This window comes from Tympanuchus pallidicinctus, unplaced genomic scaffold, assembly GCF_026119805.1.
Source record: "Tympanuchus pallidicinctus isolate F22 unplaced genomic scaffold, pur_lepc_1.0 scaffold1, whole genome shotgun sequence".
In the NCBI taxonomy this organism is placed as follows: Eukaryota; Metazoa; Chordata; class Aves; order Galliformes; family Phasianidae; genus Tympanuchus; species Tympanuchus pallidicinctus.
Window position 1 is genome coordinate 55,139,601 of NW_026294618.1, and position 25,439 is coordinate 55,165,039.

Here is a 25,439-nt window from a genome sequence, read left to right on the forward strand (position 1 = left end):
TTAGCAGTACCCCCACAAATCAATGTCAGTTCCTGCAGCCCACAGCCAGTTGCAGTCTATGGACAGTTCACAACTATTGTGCTTGGTTACGGTCAGTTACTTTACTCAGACTGAGTTTGGGCCTGGGCCTGAATGTGAAGGCAGTTAAAGCAGCATGAGCATCTGATACAGATACTTTCCTCTTCGGAGAATGACTCAGATGGAAATTCAGTATCATTGTAATTGTGTCTACACAGAGTTTCTTACACAAATTAAATATTCAGGGTAACTCATACAACTGATGTGTAGGCAATGCTTTACAGTGAGAATCAGCTGCTTTTGCAAAGTGGCACTTATTTGAAGCACACTACATTGAAGTACCAAACTGCATTAGCACTTCTACCCTCTTTGAGGTAGATACAGATCAAACTCAGCTTCACTTAGTGAGCTTTAAGTTGCACTTCTGTCTCATCATTTAGATAGAGCCTCTTGAATACACAATGTTACAACTGCCATTAAAAATATTTAAGTCGTACTATTACTTTTATTGTGATTAACAAATTCATCAATTTGTTTCTTCAGTGTGCACTCCAAAGCACATTTTGTCAAAAGCAACATAGTAAAACAGGTTTGCTGAAGCTGACTCAATAGAAACAAGATTTCATCTGTAGCCAGTGTGAAATTTTTCTCTGAAATAGCTTCTTACCTATCGGCTGTGACCTAAGCCGGAGGTTTTTGATCTCCTGATCTTTTTCTTCTATAGCTTGATGTAAAAGGACTTGAAATTCTCTCTCCTTTTGAACCAGCTCCTCCAGTAACCTGAGAAGCAAGAGGAACAAAATGCATTATTATTATTATTATTTTTTAAAGGTGGTTTCAAGTGTTCAGGGAAACACATCCTACTAAACTTAAACTGGAAACCTTATTGACAGAGATATGGACAGATTTCTTCTCTTGCCTTAGGAATATCCTATCACTATAAACTTTTATGACTCACATGAAGATAGAAGCATCTATTCTTCTGGTTCCTAAAGCTACAGCTATTAAGCAGCAAAACAAAGCAAATACTCTGCCTTCATAGACACATACACATGCTGAACAGAACACGTAGTATGACACAGTTCAGTGAAATTTATACAGCCAGCATTCTGTTAAAAACAAAACTGTGGAATTCTTCTTCTCAATTATTGAACCATTTCATAAACCAAGTGCTGAACTTTGTCACTTTATCCTGTGTATGGCAGAATGCCAATTCACATTCCCCCAGCAGATATTTTCAAAAGCACGGCAGGGACAGAGCAGTGATGAAAAAGGGGTGGCAGCTTATGGGTCTGTTTCTCAAGTGGGGAAGATATGCTGTAATCCACACAAGGTCTCTCCTCACATAGTAGAGGGTTTATACCTGTCCTCCCATGCTTTATGAATGTCAGAAAAAGCAGAATAGCTTTGGTGCTCTCCTAAGCAATTACTTTTGAGAACGACAAGCAGAAACAAACTGGAACCTATGTCTGAATCCCTCATAATACAATGCCAGAGGGAACCCTTTAGAAGTTTGGTGACCAGCACCATTCAAATTGATCAAGGGTAAAAAGTCAGAATACAATAGAAAATGTACATGTGAAACTTGCTGCTGTAACTTCCTGTTTTATATTTTTATTTCTTTATTTATTTTTGTAAAAAGGAGGAATTGTGAATCAAACACACTCAGAAACATGGCTAAAGAAACTGGAGATTGAGAACCATATGCTCACGTTATAGCTCATAAACCCACTGGTGACTCTCCAGTCTTAGAAAGTTCTACTTCAAAAGAATCACAGCCTCTTCATCCCTTCCTTGAAGTCTTTGTCAGCCTGAAAGCTACACATTATCTGTTCCATTTTAGTGCAGCTTTTTTGCTTTTTTTTTTGTTTTGAGGCACTGCAACTTTTCTTCTGGGATGCTGAGAGATAAGGGCATTGTGGAATTCAGCTGGTGGACGTACAACAGAAGCACTCTGTCTTTGCACAGAAATGAACTGCTTCTTATATGATTGCTACTTTTAGGAATGCATAGAACATGTTGGATTACCAACAGCACAGCTGCATTTGAGTACTTTCACGCTAGAGCTGACAGTTCTTGAGAAGTCCGCCTCCCATGCTATCAGCACTGCTTTGTGTCTCTGCACACACCCACACCTTGGTTACTCTCGATGCAGATTAGTATTCTGCACAGAGTCGTGCAGCCTGAGGCTTTAACTGAAGCTTTCAGTTAATGTATTCCTCCTCTACCCATTCTGGTTGAAAAAAGGGCCTTTGGGGCCAATAAACCATTTTCTCTCGGTAGCTACTTGCTGCAAATGCCAATAAAGCTTTAATTAATTCCTTAATTAAACAACTGCCCATATTATTTACCTCAAAATTTGAGTGTATGACAGGATGTGATTATTTGGCCAAAGGTTTTGCATTCAAGAAGTTTACACGAGTAAGGTTCTAGAAAGCAATACCTCATCCAAGAGGATGCTATTCCTGAGCATAAACTTGAGAAGTCAAGTGAGATAATCTGCATCACGTTTGTGTTGTTGCTTTTAAGTATATCAATAAGGTAAATCAAAATATTCCTCAGTGCTCACCACAGACATAAACAGTGAATTGTAAAATGAGGACTGAAGAGTTCTTACTCTATCAAAAATAGTACAGTATAATGAATTACTCTAATTATGGCAAAGTTCCTGGAAACACTTAGAAGTAAAGAGCAGTTTAACGTTTTAATTTAATTTGGGTCAACTGCTACATAGAATGTTCTGGCAGCATAACAACTGTACTGAAGATGTATTCTCCTTCTGCAAAGGTCACATAAAAAATTTACCGAGGTCAGTGGGAAATCCAGTGTCATATAAAGCTAAAATAGCTGCTCCAAACAGACTATTTGGTACATGTTAATGAAAAGAAAACAAGATTATATAGAAAAATTGTTTGGATAAAACAATGGGGGTCAGAGATCTGTGTTTTTAGTTGAGAAAATAATATCTTAGTAAAAGTAGAATACATATACATTCTGAAAAAAAATCCAAAATACAAGTTTCTGGATCACCTCTTATTTAAAAAATGAACACATTTTTCCATCTCTGAACCACAGCATTTTTAAAATAAAATAAAGATGTAATGCTTGCTTGTAAACACAAATCCTGCTGCAGTGAATTCTGCACACAAAACAACTCTGGAAGTTTCCTTTGTGAGTTCACGTGTGGCTGTCGACTCGCTTTTGTTTGTTCCCAGGAATAACTACCAAAAAGAACAGTGTGTTCTGCCTTAATAGAAACAAAACATACCACCATTCATCAGCTATATACAGCTTATGAAGGAGAGAAAAAGCAGAAGCTTGGCAGCAAGATAAACATTTTCAGATCTTCCTTGAAAGGGTGCCTGAAACAAGACCAACTTTAACTTGTGTTGTTATTGTGCTGAAACGAATAAAACTAACACATGTGATCAGTCACAACTATACCATGACTATCATTTAAAGAATAAGTTGCATTACTAAACATTACTATAGCATTTTGATAATGTCAGTACTATTCTAGTATGTATAATTAAAAACACAAACCAACATACAGTCACAAGAAGGCTGGTGTGTCCTGACGCCCAGACTTACCTATTAGTCTCTAATTTTAGCCTGCCCAGCTGGACACTCAGTGTTCTCTGAGCAGCCTGTGAGTCATGGGATACTGTAGAGCTGAGTGTGCTCACACCTGAGGTAGCTACTGCATCTTCCATGACAATGCAAGGCTGTTGGATAGTTTGATTCTGAGGCTGCTCATCTTGATCTTCTTCAACTTCTATATCATCTTGATCTGCTGCATCACTTTCAGATGCAAGACTAAAATGTGGCCTCAATTCTATTAGAAAGATTAAAATATAAGGAAAAAAAAAAAAAAAAAAAAAAAGCTATTTAGTGATTATCCTACAGCTTTGATTAAAGCAGACTGGAAATTTCTGGAGATCTAGGGGTCTAAGACCACTCACACCATAGAGTAACAGCTTAGCACATTCTGATTCAGCCTACAGAATGTTCAAAGTCCTTAAGAAATAGAAATCTGGCTTAGGAAGATTTCAAATTTGGCTAGCATGTGATGTCAAACTGCAGAGGAATCTTACAGTTCGCCCTATATACAGAACAAACAGTACTGCACTCAGTCAGAATTTGCAGTATGAATGCTATCTGCTTTCTAGTGCCAGGATTGATGGAGGGTTTGCTGAACTGGGAGGGAGTGAATGACTGTTACTGCCTCCAGTAGTTGAGGACAGAGCTACCATACTAATACCACTTCCTATTAACACCTATTAAATGCTGATTAAAGCAGTATTAACCCACTCGTGCATTAGATTTAGGCTACAGCTATCAAGAAGTACAACTGTGTGCATTGTAAATTATAACTGCAGCTGAAAACACGAGAGAGAAAACTTAAGAGATTCAGATATCTAGAGGTCTAAACATCTGAGATATTTAGCATTCTCTCACTAAAAGAATATCATGCTTGCCAAAAACTGTATCCAAATATAGAGAGAAAATAACAAACTGATCACGTTTACAACAGTTAAGGCAGCACACTTCCCTTCTACTTGTCAGAGTGAACAGTGCCTACTTTGTAGTGATATACACTCACAATATCACAGACACAAAGCTGTAAGAATACACTGTTTTCTGTTATTCCCTGTTTAAACTACCTACCAGATCTTACCAGGTATCTTACCAGGCAAGATACATACACAAGATCTTATATTCCTACAAAATCTGTTACTGCATCAACATCTGTTAATCTCAGCCATTTTACGTAAATCTTCCTTCCTTCCTTCAATTGTGGCTCCTTATGACTGAGTATTCCCTTTAGCCTCCATTTCAAAACATATATGTATATATATATATATATATATATACACACACACACAATTATATATATATATATATATTTTTTTTTTTTTTGCCAGTTTTTTTTTTTCCTTTATGCTCAAGAATCTACAAGTAAACTTCTTTCCAAAAGGGACATTCATGCCTCAGTCCAATTAACCTCTTAATTTCAATGCCACTTGCTTTAGAGCCAAACATACTAAGAATAACAGCTGCCTCTACTTAAGTAAAACAAAGTAGATCAATCACACAGCAGCTCCCCAGTTGTTTTTTATGTTAGGGAAATAAGTCTGTATTTGTTTTACTTTAAAAAACAAAAACATCACTCTACTAGGAACACAAGTTCATTTTGCCATTGTAGAGCAACCATCAGCAAGTGTAAATACACATTTTTCAAAAAAAAAAAATTAACCCATTAATTAACCTGGGACTAGAACAGTAATAGCTGTCTGCACAGCTTTTCTAATTATGTTGTCCAATGCAATCATCCAGTGGGGCTTGATGTTATGATTTGTTCATCCTTTGGATTGCAATAGCAGCGTTTTGCACTTCAAAAAAGGCAGCCTCAGAGTACCTTTGCCTGGTAATGCTCATTAGGTTGCAGAATTGTTTACATTACACATCTTGGAAAGTGCTTTCCAAAGTAAAACGGACAATACACTTATCAGTGTTAGAGCTGCAAAACAGACAGTGAACAGGAAAAAAGTCCCTGCTAGTTTCAAAATCTTAAGTGAAGCACCATAATCACAGCTCTAAAGCACATTTAAAGAGATCAGGCAACAAATATTTGCTGAGCAGTATGAACTAACTTACCTGGGACCAGAATAGTAATTGCTGTCTGCACAGCTTTTCTAATTATGTTGTCCAATGCAAACATCCAGTGGGGCTTGATGTTATGATTTCGGAGAACTTTATTGACCTAGCAACACAGAATCCAAGTCAGCCATCATATCCTCCACAAATTAATAACACTATGATATATGTCAGAATTTTGTAAAGTGTTTGAACTTACAAATGTTGCATCAAAACAAGTGATGTAAACTGTTTCATGTTGATGCTGAATGAAGAAATTGTTAACAAAAGAGTGAAAGTTGACAATACCACACATCAGAGACAGGATTTTGTAGTTTTTTCTAAATGAAGTACAGTTCCTGTGTTAGGTGTTTTCAGATGGCTGGTACTGAAGCTTATTTAACATTTACAGTCATAGACTGACTGGAAAAAAAAATGCAAGCTCCAAGACAAATACCAAGGACCATATTGTGAAAGCTTTGTGACTTAACCTAATCAACCTTGTTGCTTTTCTTGGTATGATTTTCTCTGCTTGCTCTGAACAGTGCTTCACTATGTTAAAGAATAGCTGTAGGAAGTATAAAAGAATTAATATAACAGTGCTCCCTCTTGATTTAGAAAATAGTTAATGTTAGTTTAGATAGTTAAATTAAGAAGACTTCATTTTGATGCTGTGCCATCACCTCTTTCCTTCTACTGTTAACTTCATACAATGAGACAGTTGCACTTGTGAAAACTTTTATGCATGATTGGAAGGCAATAAAGTGTTATTAATCATATTATCACTGCCCTAAAGCAACAGTGCTCAGCAAGGCAGGAATTGACGTAGGTGCCTGTACCAAGCTGGCTGGCATAGAACTCATTTTCTTTATAGCAGCCCGCAAGGTGCTGCGTTTTGGCGGGTAGCAGACTACTTTTGCACTACGTGGTCTCTCCATCTCCTTTGCTTAAACAATCCCCATCTTGACCCATAAGTTTTCTCTCACCCAGCAGCCGGCTCAGCTCACCGCAGCACCTCGGTCTCCTCAGTTCTGTCCTCAGCGGCCACAAGATGGCAGTTGGACACTACGCAGAAGCGCACAGAGCCTTAGGCTGCCCACAGCCCCCTCCAGGCTGCCCACGGCCTGATGAGGCAGTGCACCTCCTGCTAACTCCTACCCACAGCAGTGCCTTTAGCTGAGCCTATCTATCCGACTACTGGAGAAGCACAATGCATTTTTGTCAAGAACAACAACAAAAAATCCACAGGAATGTCTTTGAGCTTTCCAGACTGTAGCACAAAACTACTTTTTTTTCCCACGGGTGATCTGATGAGGACATCTTGGATATTAGCAGGGTAATCCCAGGTTACGAAGTTAAAAGTCCTGAGAACAAGGGAAATGCTTTCCCTCACTATTAACAATATGCCTGCCTGAGAAGTACCTGAGATGGATACACATCTGGATGAGAGTTCTATTATAGAAATTTAACATGTCAAAAAATAAAGGCCGGCAAATGAGAAAGCAATCTTTTTTCTTTGACCTTTCAGTAGTTCTCTTAGCTAAATAACAGTAGGGGGAAAGAAATGTGTAACTTAAAAATAGCAACTTACAACAATGAAGGTAACAGAAGAAGATTAAATATTTATAGAAAAGAGCATGAACTGACTGTTGTCACAAAACAGCTGATGCCCAAGAACATCTGTCAGAAACCCAACACAGATATTCATACTCTTTCCTCCCATCAATTGGTTTTCTGGTCTTTGTACACGTATATTTCTTTCAGCTGTCCGAACAGAAGTGACGTGAAGCTAAAGAGAGCGGAGAGCTGAAGAGTATTCAGAGTGAAGACTTCTTTCCTTTGAGGAAAGCTCTCTCTTACAGATTCATTTTGCATATTAGCTTTTTTTGGTAGGCAGTCTACTTCGTTGTCACTATGGTGTATGCAACAAACAGTTTAAATGCTGTACAATCTTTCCTGACACCTCTGTTCTTTCTCAAAGTACACAAGGTCAAAATGCTGACAAGAATGATCCGCCTCAAGTGCCTACTAGGGCTGTCATTTCACTTTTCACTTCAGAACTTCAGGCTGCATAGAGACGCCCAGCACAGCTGTTTCCTCCCATGTAAATTATTCATCTTAAGCTTTAAGCATAATTGTTTGTGAACTAACATTGAAACACACAGCTGGAAAACAAAACCAATTTGCTTTTGGTACACTAGCTATTTAAATGGTATTTATATGCCTATTTGGCTGCTGCTTGTTGTTGGATAGCACAAACTTTGAATTAATTGCTGTCACACAGAAAACCTGTTTTTCTTCCTTCTTATTCTATTTATTATAGATTGACAAGAAAAGCTTCTAACTTTGGTTAGCAGCTAATTCTGATGCTAACCAAAAATTCTAGAGTCAGAATTCACATCAAATGTATAATTTAGGTAGCATATTATGTCAGGCCATGGAAGTACTTAATGCATTAATTTATAAAATAAGGCAAGTTCAAGAGATTTATTTATGCAAGACTTGCTTGACAGTCAGTGTCAATCTTATTTACCAGAAACTCTTACAAAATGAGATTTTTTTAAAAAAAGGTTTTTCTGCTTTGGCACTGTGACAAAGCTTATGCAACTGTGCTGAAGGAAGATTCTTTAATCAACAAAATCTCAACAGCTATGTTCGACATTTGCGTCCTGCCAACAGTCCCGCAGCAACCAAACCCCAATCATAGCTGTGGGTTGTTTTCCTCGTTATTACAAGATCAAAGTTCTCACACATTACTGTTTCTGAAATTCTGGAGGGAAGTTAAGAAAGTTTCATTTACTTCTGTTTCCTAGATTTTTGCAGTTTTCCCATGCAAAATATTTAGTAAAAATGACAACTTACAGCATCTTGAAAACCAAACAGCACAAGCTGCACTTGACTGATACCGTGGCTGTCGAAGTCTAACTCCAGTTTCAGTTTTGAAAGAGTGGTTGCAATGATTTTACGATCAGTGGACCGTACAAACTCTCTGAGGCTGGAAACAAGCGTTGTAATATGTTCCCATTTTAGCTTGGGCTCTTCAGCTCCCTGGAAGAAGAACAGAGAGGAAAGGAAATAGTTTTTATAACCATCTTTTGAAATGTACACCCAGAGGGCCTTCAGCCAATAATGTTAGTTGGCAAAATGATTTTTGGAAACTGATGCTATAGTTAAGGCAAAAGTGCAACTGTAGGTCACATACAGTGGCTGTGTAAACACTACTGTACCCGAGTTCCCTGCGAATGCAGACTACTGCCCAGAAAGTACCTGACTTTATTTTACAGTAGTTGCTGAAGTATATGTGCATATTATGTATGTGTATATGCTATACGTGCACACCACTATGAATTGCAATTAAAAAAAGAACAAAACAACCACGTACTTTTCAGAATGCCTCTGAAAGACAACATGAAAAATCCCACCACTGCATTTAAAAGAAGGAATTAGTCAAGGTTACAGAGGAGGTTTGGAAAAATACTAATTCCTTTCTACATCATTTCCTTTTCTACAGAACTTTCACACTTAGCTGTTTATTAAAGCAAATCTACAGATCTCTTCCTTCTCTATGACAAAGTCTAGTGCCTATCTTTAAAACTTACTGTGTTTTTGCATGTGCTACAAAAATAGCAAAAAAACCTCAAAAGTATTCACCAGAATAAAGACCATGAATAACTAGGAAGCAGAAGATTTTATTTACTCTCCAATATAATATAATAATATAATATGGAATATAAATTTAATTTTCAAACCTTAAAATTAAGTCAGAGATAGAAAACCTCACTACTTGTTCAGCACGCAGCATTAAACACCTTTTCTAAAGGAACTGAAGTACTTACAGAAACTGAAGATTTCTAGCATTGGTTTCTATAACAGAAGCACATTCTGTGTTTGGTTCCCTTATGTTTGTTAGTTTTAATCCATGAATGCTATAGCTGGATATGTCAAGAACTCTGCATAATTTGTTAACTAGTCTTTGACTGTTAATTAATTCTGATCTGGATGAAAACAAGATGATTTGGCTGGTGGGGGAAGGTAAAAACAAAAAAAACTCTACAGCAATTAAACATCTTACTGACTAAAGCAGCCCATGTCTGAGAAAAATTCTACCTTCTGATTTTGATTTGCTCTGATTTGGAAAATTCACCTGTTGTCTATACTGAAATGGACTCCTCCCCCTGTCCTGCAGTAATTGGTCTCCTTTTCCTGGAAATAATTAACAGCCTTTAGGATAAATAGGTGGACACGGAACACACTGCAGCCCTTGAATTAGAAGGTTCCAAGTCCATCAACGGCACCTTGGGGACATGGTAACCAGTATGGCTCCCTAATTAGAAATAGAGGTTTACTTTGGGGAGGGTCATTCTCTTGCCATAGCCCTCACCCACAGTGACTGTTTTGTTGCAATTATTCTTATAAGAACTTCTTGTGAAGGGAGAAGTACTATCAAAGCCTAAATCCTGACAAAGCCTAACAAGCGGGTCAGGCTTCTATTGGTACTTTCTCATTTTTAAGCAACATATAATAGGAATCCAGGTCAGCTTCCCCTTAACTGCAGTTACCACTGCTTTCTGGTGGTTTGAGTAAGTTTTCTGCTCTTTGACAAGGCACAAAACTGAGACAGAAAACTGTGATTGGGAGTCAAAGTTCTGCACTCTTCTGAAGTGCTGATGTTCCCACCCAGCTGGGCTTTGAACTCAGACACTACAACTCCACATTCCCTGGATCCTTTCTTGGCTGTTCCAGCTCACTTGAGGAACACTGTTATTCCCCCATCAACATTTGGTGGGAACTACAGGAGAAGATATGTGAAGTAAGCACCTTCTTTGGATTTTGTGGCTGTTTCAGCTTCTCACAGTCTCTTTGATTATTACTTTCATACGCATGCTAACAACTGTGTTGTGTTACAGCAGATTCTGCATAGCATGGATCGCTAGCATCTCTCTTGTTGCCTTTTATTTTAACACTTTGTATAGCATATAGTTACCAGGACAACTGTTGTGATTTCCCCTACCTTCACTTTCCTCCATGAGTTAGAAGCATTTTTTCTGTATAGTAACAATTTCCAATTACATTAGCTGTGCTACACGCATAAGAATCCTATTATTTGCATTGTTTTCCCTAAGAGTTCTTTTTTTAAAAGATGACTTGCCACATTTTACCCAAACATGTTTTAGACTAGTAATACACAGCCTTAAAAATTAAGTGAGTCAATTAACTACTAACACACATTACAAAAAGAACAAAAAAACCTGTCATCCAATTTCTGTGTTGCAACATCTAACAGTGTGGTGGTGATCTGTAATTTATTTGGTGTCATCCTGAGCTGATACATCATAATGAATCATTGCCCCAAAGCAGCACCAAAAGGTCATTCTGCAATTATTTTGCTGTATCTCCCACTACTGTACTCCATCCTCCCTCCCCTCCATGTGTGGCTCCAATCACTGTGAGAAAGAGGCACATTTATTTCCTGATTACTTCTGTCTTCCTCCTTTTAAGGCTGTTGGCTGGAAGACAATGGTGTATCAATAGCTCTACTCTTTTCTATACAGTAACCTAAGATCAGAGCAGATCAAAAGATCCAGCTCTTTCTCCATCAAACTCAACAGCTAAAAGATGGAACTCACAAAAAGTGAGTTTCATGATACAGGGTGTTCAATCATATTTATGAACAGCAGAAACAGCATATCTAAAGTAGGATAAACATAACATCAGAGCCTGTTTTTATTAGCCTCAATAAAGCAATAAACTGTGAAAGCTTACATTGTACATGCTTTCTAGTTTAATTAAGTGGGATTTTTTTATTATTACGCATAGATTTGAAATTTTCAAGTAATTGTAGTCTTCAAACTGCATCATTTTTATTTTTTTACTTATTTATTTTTGACTGTCTCTTGACATTGTTTTACCTGAGCCAAAGCTTCCATCAAGTTCCTCACCACCTTCTCTTGGTCCTCAGTCAATATTCTGTGAAGGGTAGCTCTCCTCTCACTATCCTTCTTCAGCATGAAAAACCCAGAATCCTTCTCTTCAGGTGAAGGAGGTGCACTGTGATCCTCAAAATTTTCATCTGGGATGCTGAAGAACAGGCACTCAGAAACTTTATAAAATGCAATCACAATGCAGTAGTTCCTAATCTACTAGGTAACATTAATGCTGGATAGCAGTACTTTACCTCAGAAAAAGGGACCGGATTCCCTTCCCATCTTTTTCTCCACAGGATTTTGCTCTTGTTTTGAAAGAGAACGGATCAATTTTCAACTCTGTATCAGGTGAGACAGAGCCATATTCACTGCTACTACTTGTATCTTCCACCAGAACAGGAACAGGTAAGGATATGCTCCGAAGATACTCTATTAAAGGATATTTAGAAATCAAAATTTAATAGCACCAACACAGTCCTGAAGCAAAGAAGGTTATTCGTTCAGAAAAACAGAAATTCTGACTGCCTTCCCCACCATCAATACAAAATATTAAATAAAAATAAAAATAGAAACAAAAAAAACACAAAAAAGAAACAGAGGGTGGAGATTCATGATCCTTGAGGTCCCTTCCAACCCAGGCCATTCTGTGATTCTATCTTCAGCTACATTTTTATTGAAAATGTTATTCAGATACGGAAACACTGGGCTCTTTGCAAACTCATTTCCAGAACACTGACACCGGAGTGAATGTCCATCACGTATCATTAGTATGCACTCTGATCAGTAACAGCACTTCTATAGGTTAAGCCAGACACCCACATTCTAATAATTTAAATTCTACATATCCTTTTCCACAAACCTTGGCTCTGTTAAAACAAAACAGCCCTTTTGTTTTCTGTTCCGCTTCCTACTAAGGGGTCCTATAACAAATAATAACCCCGTTTTTCAAGCCCACATCACCTACCTGCCTAGACAGTTCAGCCAAGGCAGCACCGCAGTCTTTTTAATTTGCACAGTGAATTAGAGTTTTCTAACAGAGAAGGTTAACTTATTTTCATAGTTGTGCCCACCTCTCTTTGCAAGGATTTAATGTGAGAAATTATACCAGAACAAGTGATAATCACAGTGTCTGCATACTTATGCTCTGATTAAGAAAGTATGTTAAAACTCACCATTTGTGTTAGCTGAAAGAACTGTGGGAGAAAGGTAAAGAAAAAAGTTATAATGCTAAAACAACACAGAAAAAAAAGTGCACTCACTTCTAATTTTTATGGACTAGCTGGATGCTCCTAGCTGCAATTCTTACTTCAAAACTATGATTTATTGCCATTTAAAATGAATTTGAATCCAAAAAAAAAAAAAAAACAAGAAACCAAGTATGTGAAAAGTCCTCATTCAATACCATCTCTTTACATGGTATTTTTTCTTCTTTTTGGTATAATGCTCAAATTATATAGAGGATATTCTTCATATATGCAAACATAAAATACATAAGACTCTAATTCAACTTCTCAAAGCTCCTTAGTTACGTTCCATAATTTAGAACACTGCAGGAAATGAGTGTATAAAAAAAAATTTATACAGATTGCTATGGACAAAGATCATTTTGCTCATATAAAACACTCCTGAGGCTCAATATTATGCTATAACATTATATAAAATGCACTCTCTGGAAACATTCTTTGAATGAAAACATACACAGATTTTTAATAAATAAAATAAACAAACAGATAAAAACTTCTAGGAGTAGTAAAGAGGGAACTGCTTATCTTTCCTCCCTGGTACCAAGTGACAAGGTATGTGGCAATAGCTCAAAGTTGCACCATGGGAGGCTCAGACTAGACATTAGCAAAAGCTTCTTTACCGACTGGTAGTTTGACATTGGAACAGAGAGGAAGGAGGAGCTGACACCCCATGCCTATCAGTGTTTAAAGAGCATTATCAAAATGACTCTAAACGACATGTTTCTGGTCAGTCTCCAAGTAGTTTAAACAGCTGGACTCAATCTTTTACCCTTTTAAATGAAACCATTCTAATTTTATTCTTAAACCTTATTAGACATATTTATATAAATCACCTCCGACAACACATTAGCAGAATTCAGCTATAACAATCTTTCTACAGCTGGAACAAAAGGTTACAACTGAACATTCACCTGAGATGGAGATCTTCCGTCTTCATCTTAAAGACTGAAACACCAGTTTTAGGCAACAATGCCATTTATGAGACAGAAATTCCTTACCCGAGAGTTTTGATGGGGATTTTCTTTTTTTGCTTGAAACCTTCAAGAATTCATCTACGAGGAGCTCATGAGCAAAAGCTCGTTTATCAGGATCTGGTTCAAAGCAACGCAGTATGAACGACTTGGCTTCTGCAGACATGGACTCAGGAATCTCTGGGTGGATTTTAAACATTCCCACCTGGCATAAATAAAGAGGGAGAACAAAAAAAGAACAATGGCTTGCATTATTATTTTCTCAAATACTAAATAACATCATGAGGGTGGTGAGAAGCTGGAACAGGTTGTCCAGTAAGGTTGTGAATGCCCCCCTCCCTGGAAGCACTCAAGGCCAGGCTGGATGGGACTTTGAGCAACCTGGTCTACAGGGAAGTGTCCTTGCCTACAGCAGGGGATTGGAACTAGATGATCTTAAAGGTCCTTTCCAACCCAAATCTTTCTATGATTTTATGATCAAAATGTTTTCGGATAGTAAAAGTTGCATATTGAGTTTTCATATTATCTTTGTGTAAGTACTTGATTAATTCAAGGAACAAAATTACTACAAACTATGTGATTATTCTGTTACATTTAAAAATACAATTCCCAAGAGAAGCTTTGCAAAGCAGAGAACTTGGAACAGCTTTTCTCAGCCTTTTTTTTTTTTTTTTTTCCTTTGTGAATAGCTGCTCCACTACTGTCTTCAAAACTACCCCACACTCGCACTCAGATGAATCAGCTCATTCTTCTTAGCATCCTCATTACCCAACTATTTTCTTTATCTTTTCTTCCTTCCAATCCCAGCCTCTCCAAAACAGTCACAAGATTTCCTGTGTTTATAAAAACCAGCATGAGACATACAAGGAAGATGTCTGACCTTAAACATAGCTGCTTGTGGTTCTCCCAGTTCATAAAATGGGGGTTTCCCCGTAGCCATCTCAATTATCGTGCATCCCAAAGACCAGATGTCCGCAGCCTTCCCATAACCACGTGGCCCTTTGTCAATTATTTCTGGTGCCATATACTGAAGGGTACCTGTTTAAAACACATCCATCTTTGTTATTTAGGTGCATAAAAAATACAAATATCTACATAAGACAAGCAAAATAAGAGGGCAGTGGATGACATCAGGAGAGTTAACAGAAGTACTTTATTGTTCAAAACAAGAATTAGAAGTTTCCAGATGCATTCGACATGAAACTTAAAATACTAATCAAAATATTAGCTGTGCTAAAAGCATCTGATATCATGTACTAATCTGACAATATCTCTTTTCAATGTCCACAGAAGATTATAAATTATACATACATACATATTTATTATTATTATTATTATTTTTACTCTGTTCTATGCGAAGATTAAGAATAAAATAAGGAAGATTACTCTGAATTGAGTAGTAGGGAACTCAGCATGCATTATGAACGCTTTTTCTGAAGGGAATCATCCTGACAGCATTCTGCATTCTGTTGCATTCAGAACAGAAATTTAACAAGGAAAAGAATTAAAATAATGGTCATTTTTCATCTGGAGCAACCATTTAAATCCTGCAGTGGCACCACAGTAAACCCAAATTGAATTATCAAGCAGAAAGAGGATTAAGTTAATGACAGGCCTTGTACTAGATGCCAGGATATCCAACCCAGCAACAGAAGGAAAAAACTGTTACCTCTAGGTCGGCACAAGAAGCCATGTGCACAGAAGAGACACTCAAATATGACAGAGGAAAGACAGTGCTCTTCTGTTGTGGAGGAATGCTGTGTCTCAAACTGAACTTCTAAAACAGTATTCTCTCTGAACAGTACACAGCTCACAATTAACTATACCTTAAATGAGCATGTTCTAGCAGCGACCTTCCATATTGATCTTAAGCCAATGAAAGTTAAGTGGCTATGGAATCTGACCCTATGCTCACAGCTGGAGTGAGCAAAGAATCTCTCCTGGAAACATACCAGTGAAAGTTTCAGTACAAGGGTTGATTCCCGCGAGTCTCTTTGAAGTTCCAAAGTCTGAAATTTTTAACACCCCACTGTAAGTGTTGATAAGCACGTTATCACCCTGAGGAACAAAACATTCAGAGTAATTATTTTTTTCCATTCATCTTAAGACTTCTTGCATCACCTATTTCTAGAATGCTTTTTTAGAACTCTTTTGTAAGCAAAAATTACTTCCTTAGGCTCTTTTGCATATGATGAATGAGTAATCAATTGCAATCCTGCCTTATGTAATGCCATTATCAGAAACTTCTTTGCAAAGTGACCATCTCCATCTACAAGAATCCGTTTAAATAGTACTATGAAAAACATCTTAAGAAAAAGAACAACAACAACAACAACAACAAAGCACCTTTGCAAGTCTAGAATCTCCTTGGAAAATAAGCTGCTGATATCCCCGCTCACAGTCTTTGTTATTTCTGATATGTTTGTATGAAAGCTCAATCATATCATTGAAAATAGAAGCAAAAATACATGCTTTCTCACATTTGATGCATCTCTGTCAGTTTTCCTGAACAAAACAAAACACTCTGTTTGTGCAGATTTGAATTACAACAGCTCACTTACCTAACCCATGGAATAGCAGAGAAGGTCTGTGACAATGAATAGCTTTCAGGAAAAAGCTTTTAAATTACAGAACAAATAAATAGTTTATATAGTTACACCACCAGGCTTAAGCTCAGCAAATTCTCACCTTTATGTCTCGATGCACTATTTGATTATCGTGGAGGTATTTTAATCCTTCGAGAATCTGCTTAGTGTAAAAGCCAATTGTCTGCTCATTATTTTTTAATGGTCCCCATTTTGATCGTAGAAGAGCAGAAAGACTGCCTGTAAATTTGGAGAGGGAAAAAAATGAGAGTAAAACCAAATTAAACCCTACCTTTTTCCCAAAGGATAAACAAAGTAACAAGGAGCAATCCAAAATAAGTGTAGGTACCTCTTCTATAACCAAAGAGCTCTCCTGGAAATACTTTCTTGCATCATCACCTGCCTCACTAATTAAAAAGAGAGTAAGTATCTCCACAGGTCTTAGCTGTAGCATAGAAATACATGCTCTCTCAAGCAGGCAGACTGGAAACTGTGCAACAAACGTGCTCATCTCTCTCTTATGCCTGGGGAGAAGTTGCTCAAGAGCTCTGTTGTGAAACAGCAAAAAGGCCTGGTGTTCACATGCACCTTTCACCTATTTATATACTCAGAATCCACAGCTTCTCAAAAAGCCAAATCTAGCAAGAGGTTTTTATTATGTCTGGCTGCTGTAGGTTCTTCCTTATCAAACAGAAGCAACAATCACCAGCCACAATCCTCTTGTGTTCCATACTTGAAGGGGGCTCAGCTACTTAAGGCTAACTACATACAGCATTCCTTAGTAGGATGGCTGCTGATCACCTGCCACAGCAATGACCTGAGCTGTATCTGAAGCACGTCCTACCTAAACCCTGATCAAGAGGATTCAAATGCTTTGAAAACCCTTACAGATTTTTTTTTTTCCTCATTAATTCAAAAAAGAGAAACTAAAGGATGTTACATGGAAATATGGTGTATCTTAGTGCAGTGTGATGGTTCTTTTATTTTTAAAACCTTAAGAAACAAACAAGGTACCAAGCCAGCCTCCATAACTTACCACCAGGCACCTGCTCCATGAATATCTTAATGAAACCATTCTCGCTAAGAGACCCCAAATACTGGACAATGTTCTTGTGTTTGAGATGCTTATGCAAGGCTATTTCTTCATGCAGAGGTTGGGAGTATCTAGAAAAAAATTAAAGAATTTATACAATATTGAGCTTCAGGAAGAAAGTCTTGAGTTTAATGTAGCTGTTTAGTTCTATTTTAGGTCCTGTGAAACACATTTACTCTGATGTACTATGAATACAGATATTGAATACAATATCTGTTAAACACATTTGGCATTGCTGGTTATAATCACCACAGAGTAAAAGAAATAATTCACTGCTTTTTTTTTTTTTTTGTAAACTCAGTTCCACTTGGGAAAAAAAATTAAAAAATCATGTTTAGACTTCTCAAAATATTTGTGGAAATTATATATTCAAGAAGCCACACACAACAAACTTCAGGATATACAACTGCAATGGGGATCACACATCTGGCCTTTACATGGTAACTTTTATAGATGAAGTGGGGTATTGTACGTACAAAGTCACTGTGTTACCGAGTGTGGGCAAAAAGATCATTCCACATTCTAGTGTTAAGGAGCGTTCTAACAAAACACGCACGAACAGCAAAAGAAAATGTCTTTATCAACAATTCAGGATCAGAGTTTAAAAGAATTCTGCCAATTATGAAATTCAAAAGTTCTTTTATAAGAACATGCTTATACACGTAAAGAAGATGGGGCTTTCATAAGGCATTTGAGGGAGGTTCTGTTTTACGTTTCTTTTGGAAAGAAAAAAACATTACAAACCACACATGCCAAAAACCAGAAAGCAAATTCTCAGTTGTTGCAATCATAAGTGATTCCACAATTTGGATATGTCTGTTTAGAGAAGTAGAGAATATAATTTCATACCACAATTTATTGGCAGCACTGTAGATGAGATATTTCTTGATCAGCAAACTGGTTCACTCAATTGCTTAATGAGAGCACATAACGCACAAAATTTGGAACAAGATTCAGTTACTATACCTGCTATCTCTCTCTGGGATTTCTTTAATAGCAATTCTGACTTGATTGCTCAAATCTCGTCCTGCATACACAATGCCATAAGTTCCTTTCCCCAGAACGACTCTCTCGCCGTTTTCATCATACTCATAGTCATACTGAAAACAAACATGAATGAAACAGAGGGATAAGAATTAATTAATCTGACTCTATGCACAACAACGGCATTTAGCATACTAGTTCCTTTCTGTGGACCATGGAGAAGTGGAAAAACACTTCAAGATGGCAACTTGGATATCGTACCAATGTGCTTATATCTCTCCACTGAATTTATGGAAAGCCTCAGCTTCTAAGGCAGCCATTCCAGGTAAGCGTAAGAAAAGCTGAGCTAGTTGTTACCTGTTCTTCATAGTTACACTCTTATCTTTTAATAGCACTTGCAGCTCTGCTGGCAGGCCATGAAAAGGCAGCGGAAGACAACAGAGGGCACTCTGCACCCAGCTGAAAACTTCAGCTTCCACAGACACACAAATCAAGGCAGGACACAGTTTATCCCAGACACTATCCTGACCTGACCACATCTTCCAAAACCAACAAAACTATCCTGGCCAGGCCAGACAGCAAAATGTGCCAATGAAGGTTAGTCATTATTGCAGTGCATAGTTACATTCAGCTGAATTAAAATTTCAAAGAGTTTAAGGACAATCCAGAAATAGTCATTCAATTATCTCATCTGTCCTCTTGTGTAACACAGGCATAATTTCACTTCCTTGCTCTCATGCTTAGCCCAGGAGCTTGTATCTGCTGAGATACAGAGAATCCGCTACTTCTTTTAGTAATGTTTGAACAGTTAATTACTCTCAGGGTAAAGTCGTGCCTCTAATTCTAACTTATTTCTTTATTTCATTATATTTTTCTTTACTAAAGAATCTATTAATTTTCAGCAGTTTTCCTTGTAAAGATACTTACACCCTGTAAACACGTGACCCTCTGCTTTTTTCTTGCTAAAATAAACCTATTAGGTACCCATGGTTTCTCATTTTGGGGCATTTTACTATCCCACAACCCTCTCTAGAGGTTTCTATTTGTCCCATCTCCAATTTGAGATGTATTATGAAAACACCAACATGAAAACTGGAACAGAGAGCTGGATTCATTATACAATACTGACTTTTTCAGTTAGTTTTGGTTGACTCTACAACTTTAGTACAGAGTCCTAAATATTTTGCCCTGTTTCCTGCCACCTAAAAGACTGTCTAAACACCAGGTACTGCATTACACCTAACAGCCTTCTATTCACTTCTCAACTATGTGTACGATCACAGAGAAAATCAAGGTGAGAATACAGCAAGTGATCGCATACTGTGCATGCTGTGACTTAGCTAATGTGTGAGAGAGCAGGAGCAGGGCACCCCTGGATGCATTCAAGGCCAGGATGGATGCAGACTGGTCTAGTGGATGGCAACCCTGCCCAAGGCAGAGGGGTTGAAACTAGATGATCTTTGAGGTCCTTTTCAACCCAGGCCATTCTATGATTCTGTGATTCTATGACTCTAAGATTCAGTGTGCATTAGAGAGCTAAGGGAAGAATGACTGACTCCCAGCAGATTATCTGATTTGTTTTTGCAGTTCATTGCCATGTTTGCCCATACGTATTGTAACTAGCATGCACAAGCTTTCCCCTACCACAATTACATCCTTGTTTGTTGTGCAGATGTCCTGCCAATAACGTAATCATACACAATTGCAGTGATGCATGAAATAGACAACAACCTTTCAAATTTAAACAGATGCTAATATTGCCTGACTGTGACTACACCCTAAAGAAACTATAGCAAGAATCACTCTGTAATAACTGCAATTATTGAGAACTTGGGTTGAGCACTTCCTCAAGCAAGTAAGATAACTGAAATACAAGTTGGTTATAAAACCTAGAAATGAGCATTACGACAAATCATTAACTTATAAAGATTAGATGACAAAATTTTGTAAACTGTATTTTTGTCTGACTTCTTCCAGTGAAGGGATGAGTAATTTTACTTCCTTCAGTCAAGCTACTAGAAACTCAAAATAGTTGAAATGATGCTTTGAAAATAAGCTAAAATAAATAACTACCTCCAGGGAGTCTCCATCACATTCTCCTTCCTCTGTAGACTTCCCTATTTCTTCAGTGATGCTGTTCACCATGTCAAAAAACCTTTTGAAAGCAAGTAAAACAAAATATAAAAAAAATGCAACCACATACTCAAGACTGCATGGGGATATCGGGAATGCATCTCACTAAAGCGTTGAACGAACCAGAAGATTTTAATAAGCAAAAATTGTGTGTAAAAGTTAGCTTGCCTGCAAAATAAATAAACAAACAAACAAACAAATAAATAAAAGAATGAATGAATGAAGGTATTACTATTACTTATGGCTTGTCCTTCTTTGAAAGCACACTTCTGTCTTATCTTCCGAGTAATGACAAAACATGAATGGGAAGAAAAATAGTAGAACTTATGCAGACTAGAATTGATGGGAAGACAAGGTAGGGACTAATCTTTCAGGTAGTCATGTTCATTACCTTGAAGCGACACAGTGATGTTCGGTATGGTAGCAGCATTTTTAAGTACAAATATACAAGACATGTTCTCCAGGAATGCCTTTGGGACTAATTCAAGATTTTAGACCTCAAGCTTAAAGAGCAGAAGCACAGCATAGAGCAGGTAAGAAACTTTGTGCAACAAACACTTGCCAACTTTGTTGGAGGGCTATTTATAAGATCAGACTTATATAATCATGATAGTAACATACATGACATCAAGGTTGTTTGTTTGTGATGAGAAATAAAATTTTAACTACAGTAAAGCAAAAAACCTTCACTAGCTCTCCTGGACCATTATTACCCCAAACAGTGCCACTGCAGAAAATCTGTTTGTAAGTTTAGGCTGCTTTGTTCAACTGGGGACAACACATACTTGTAATAAGCCCTAATATGACAAATATAGAGAAATAATACCCCAAGATTTGTTGGAAAAAAAAAAAAAAAAAAAGTTTGTAATTATGCATTTCTATTATTTGTCTGAATTTGTGTTTTGACCCTCCAAAGTTCATGCATCTCTGGGGGAGTCCTATGCTTTCACATAAAAGATGATTTGAGCATCCTCACTTGTCACCAACTCCAACCACAGTTCTGAAACAGTCCCTGCTGTACATACAGACACTGCAACCCTCAGCATAGAGTGGTTTTTGAAATAACTGTGACCCACCTTCTACAATGAACTTCCGTGCAGAAATAGATTTGAAAGTCATCGGAATTGTGCAGCACATACAGAAAACAGCACCGTTCTTCAAACTTCGAAATGCTGAAAGAACAGCCAAGCAGAACACATTATTAGAAAAGTGCATTTGGGGTTCTGCCACCTATGTCAAATCGTACAGACCAACACAAGTATTGTCAGAAAGCACCAGATAAAACATGAAAAAACACAGTCTTTCCTTACAATGAAATCACATTCTTAAATCTTCAAAGTTCACATTCAGCTGTCTGCTGTCATTCATTTTGTCCCCTAGTTCATACATCGCACTTGCAAAAGTAAGAACAAAAGTTCCACCCAGGCTGGATGGGACTTTGAGCAACCTGGCCTAGAGAGAGATGACTGCCTATAGCAGAGGGGTTGGAACTAGATGATCTTAAAGTTCTCTTCAAACCCAAACCATTCTATGTTCCTACGATAAATTAACAGGATTATTTCTATTGACATGAGACTTTTTTTTCCACTGCATTTAGGTAAATGCTGATCTCGAAGCCAGGATGAAAGATCACTTCAGGTTCACGTTAGAAAGATTTGAACTCAAATCATGAATTCTTTCCCCTTTACAAATCAGCCACAGCTCACTCTTGAACGTGAAGATTTCTGATCGATTCATAAGGAATTGGTAAATTGATATTATAATGGAAAAACATGTCTAAATAAGGTCAGCATCATAAATAAAATAGAAATGAGACAAACAACTTTGCCAGTGTTGCCTACCCCCTTCTTCATTTTTGCTTTTACCCATTACAAATGGGAGTACAAATATAATGAAGAGACATGCATGCCATTTTCTTATGAATGCATAGATGCTTCAGCAAAAGAGGTACAGACTCTGGGACTCTGGCACAGTTGTCAATACTCTACCTAATGTAGGCTGCAGCTTTTGCAAGATATCCATTTGCTACATTATTTTATTTTTTTCAAATGTACAAATGATTATTGTGCTCCTTAAAGGAAATATTAAAAACTATTTGAAACTGGAACAAATTAAGATTGCATATTATCATTCTCAAGATACAATACAAAAGCCATGTTGCTAATTAAATCAACCTATTTTTAGTCAGATCAAGATATCTATTGTGGTTTTAATTTATTTATTTATGCAAAATAAAGCAGAACGGTATTCTACACTGCACTAAAGAATTTTTTCTTAGATGTCAGGAAATATTTGTAGTTATCAAGATTTAATGCATCTATGGTTGCTTGACTGTTGATTCTCTTTTATGACTCCCTTACTTTATATCCCTTGCAAGAGCTTTTGGTAAAGAAACTGCTCTTCAGACAAACTGGACACATGCATTTCATAAAGCTACTTATGACAAGCCAAACTGATCACTACTTCAGTATAGTCACTTTAGGTGTTGTCATTCAGCTATTTTTGTCAAGAAAAATTCCTATGTGCTAAGTGATGCATACATCTGGGAAGACAGTCACTGTCCCTGGCTTAATTTACCAAATTTTTTGAGAATATACACAAATTCTACAGATATGAAGTTATTTATGTGGATATTACTAATTCATCAAAAGTTCCAGGAGAATGGAAATATTTTACTAACCCAACATATACAAAAGCCACTTGACAGTACTGAATAAATGGGTAAGAACATAGCGTGTACACTAAGGTAATTCATACAGGTATAAGGCTTTTAATATTGAATACTTATAAATGTTTATATGCATTCTTTTCCTCCCTGAAAAAAAAAAAGTCATTAACATGAAGAAAGGAAGACAAAAAATATCAAGCTATAAAAACAAATTGGATAAACTTTCTCAGGAAACATCTCATTTTCAGAGTTATTGAGCATGTCTAACACTCACCAACTTCTATGACAACAGAATTGGAGCTGAAATTGCAAGTTTCAAAAGACAAGCAGGGAAACACAATGCAACATGGCCTTGGGCCCAAATCACATGCATACAGAACTCCCATTAGCTGATGACGAATACTGCAAATTCTGTAACTACTGCTTCCTGACAATTCTAGATAAAGTAACAGATAAAACAAGCAATGGCAGAAACCACAGAAGTGCAGCTTTGCAGATTTCTGTTTTTCAGAAATGAGGATGGAGACAACTTCCACTCTAACAACTAAGTAGCCTGATAAGATTCTAAGTTCAGTGAAGTCAGGATGGAAAATTAACATCCTTGTTAATTCTTAAACTATGGGAAAAAAAAAAAAAGTCACTGTGTTTCTAATGCAACATCTATCATCATGATCCCTGAGGCACTTCCCCGTGGAAACAACACAAGTAGCAGATATTTCACAGTTCAGGGCTTGTCCTGAATATCAAGGAGATTCCAACTTGTAATCCATCTACCAGCTTCATCCTGCAACTTAAGTTTTCATTTTTAAACATGAAAAATAGATGGCATCTTCTTGCTTATGTGACAAATACTAGGGAGCTTCCTTGATAACTGGAGAAAGTGATGCAAAGCACCTTTGGGAAGCAGCTGAGGTCCAAAAGCTCTGACGAAGCCTTTAAGGATTAACAGTGCTTCTTGGTCCAGTTCAATAAAAAACATTTGCATTTGAGGCCAAGAAGGCAAAAAATGAAAGCAGAGTTATTTACATTAGAACACAAATTCTAATCAGTTACAGTTGAAATTTTTATTATTATCATTATTCTTTAAGATAAACCCAGTAAAAATGGCTTCCTGCAGGTAGAGTGCAATTCAGAACTATGTTCAAGTTCCTTTGAAACTCCTGAGCGCTAAACTCCATTACTCATGAAATGAGATGCTGATTGCACTGGTTGATAAAGAGCACACAGAATAAGTGACCTCTCAATTATTTACTTAAAGTATTTACCTAAAAAATTAGTCATTTCACTGCCAGATATCTCTTGGCAGCAGGGCTGAAGAGACGGTAAATATTTAGAAGGGTCTTTGTTGAGAAAGCTTTCAGGAGCATGTACAAAGACTCTCTCTTACATTAACACTGTGCTTCTAAAGCTGGTTCTTAGTCTAGAAGGGCAAAAAAAATCCTCATGGGGCAGGGAATTTCCCTTCCTAGACAGCTTTACATCTAGGGCTTCAAAGGAGTAAAAAATATTCTGGATACAAAAATAAATTAGAGGCAGGTCTGGTTCTGAAGGAAGTTCCACCCACAAAAATATCCACCTTGATAAAGTCAAGAAGAAAATCATATAAAAATACTGAAAGAAGATGACAATCAGATAACTGCATGCTTGAAAAATAGATTTACTTGGTTTTACAACTGCGTAAGATGAAAGATTTCCCCCTTCAGGCCCTCATGGAGGCAGACACTGAGTCTTCAAAGAATTCACTCTTGGCTCGATTGACTCACTTTACAGTTTTCCAAGGGCAGATGAACAGATTGGAATCTTAGCAGACAAATTAAATGACTATTGACAGTTTAAATAACGAATGAGGGAGAGTACACCAAAACAACACTAGCCACAGCAGAGTTTAATAAAGCCAAAAAAATATATCAAAATTGGGCAATAAATACACATATTCTTTTTTTAGAAGCACACAAAAACATGCTGTAACCAAAACCCAAACCACACCGAACTATGCATATCGTTGCAATTTTGGCTTAAAATAAACTGAATCCCACAGGATTAAATTTCTGTGTCTATTGATAGTTTGTTTTTTTTTTTTTAAGTTTGTTGTTGGAAGGAAAAAGAATCATCCATCTGTGCAAAAATGTACTGCAGACATAGCAACAGCTTTGTGTGTATGGAACAGTTATTCTTAGAACAG

General features: G+C 37.2%; 1 protein-coding gene across 3 annotated transcripts in view; it reads right to left on the reverse strand.

Annotated features, from left to right (window-relative positions):
• Positions 1-25,439, reverse strand: part of MAP3K5 (mitogen-activated protein kinase kinase kinase 5) — a 93,327-nt gene that overhangs the window by 2,981 nt on the left and 64,907 nt on the right. For 2 of the 3 annotated variants that reach the window (XM_052674533.1, XM_052674544.1), the window contains exons 13-27: positions 21,666-21,761; positions 20,530-20,611; positions 18,439-18,572; positions 17,416-17,543; positions 16,483-16,619; positions 15,747-15,852; positions 14,675-14,832; positions 13,822-13,999; positions 12,752-12,772; positions 11,831-12,008; positions 11,565-11,733; positions 8,518-8,703; positions 5,677-5,782; positions 3,610-3,853; positions 686-798 (exon numbers count right to left, since the gene is read on the reverse strand). In XM_052674533.1, the coding sequence (XP_052530493.1) occupies positions 686-798; positions 3,610-3,853; positions 5,677-5,782; positions 8,518-8,703; positions 11,565-11,733; positions 11,831-12,008; positions 12,752-12,772; positions 13,822-13,999; positions 14,675-14,832; positions 15,747-15,852; positions 16,483-16,619; positions 17,416-17,543; positions 18,439-18,572; positions 20,530-20,611; positions 21,666-21,761 (2,036 nt within the window). Of the gene's footprint in view, positions 1-685; positions 799-3,609; positions 3,854-4,951; positions 5,288-5,676; positions 5,783-8,517; positions 8,704-11,564; positions 11,734-11,830; positions 12,009-12,751; positions 12,773-13,821; positions 14,000-14,674; positions 14,833-15,746; positions 15,853-16,482; positions 16,620-17,415; positions 17,544-18,438; positions 18,573-20,529; positions 20,612-21,665; positions 21,762-25,439 lie in introns of those variants that run through there. The other variant, XM_052674551.1, reaches the window with a different exon arrangement.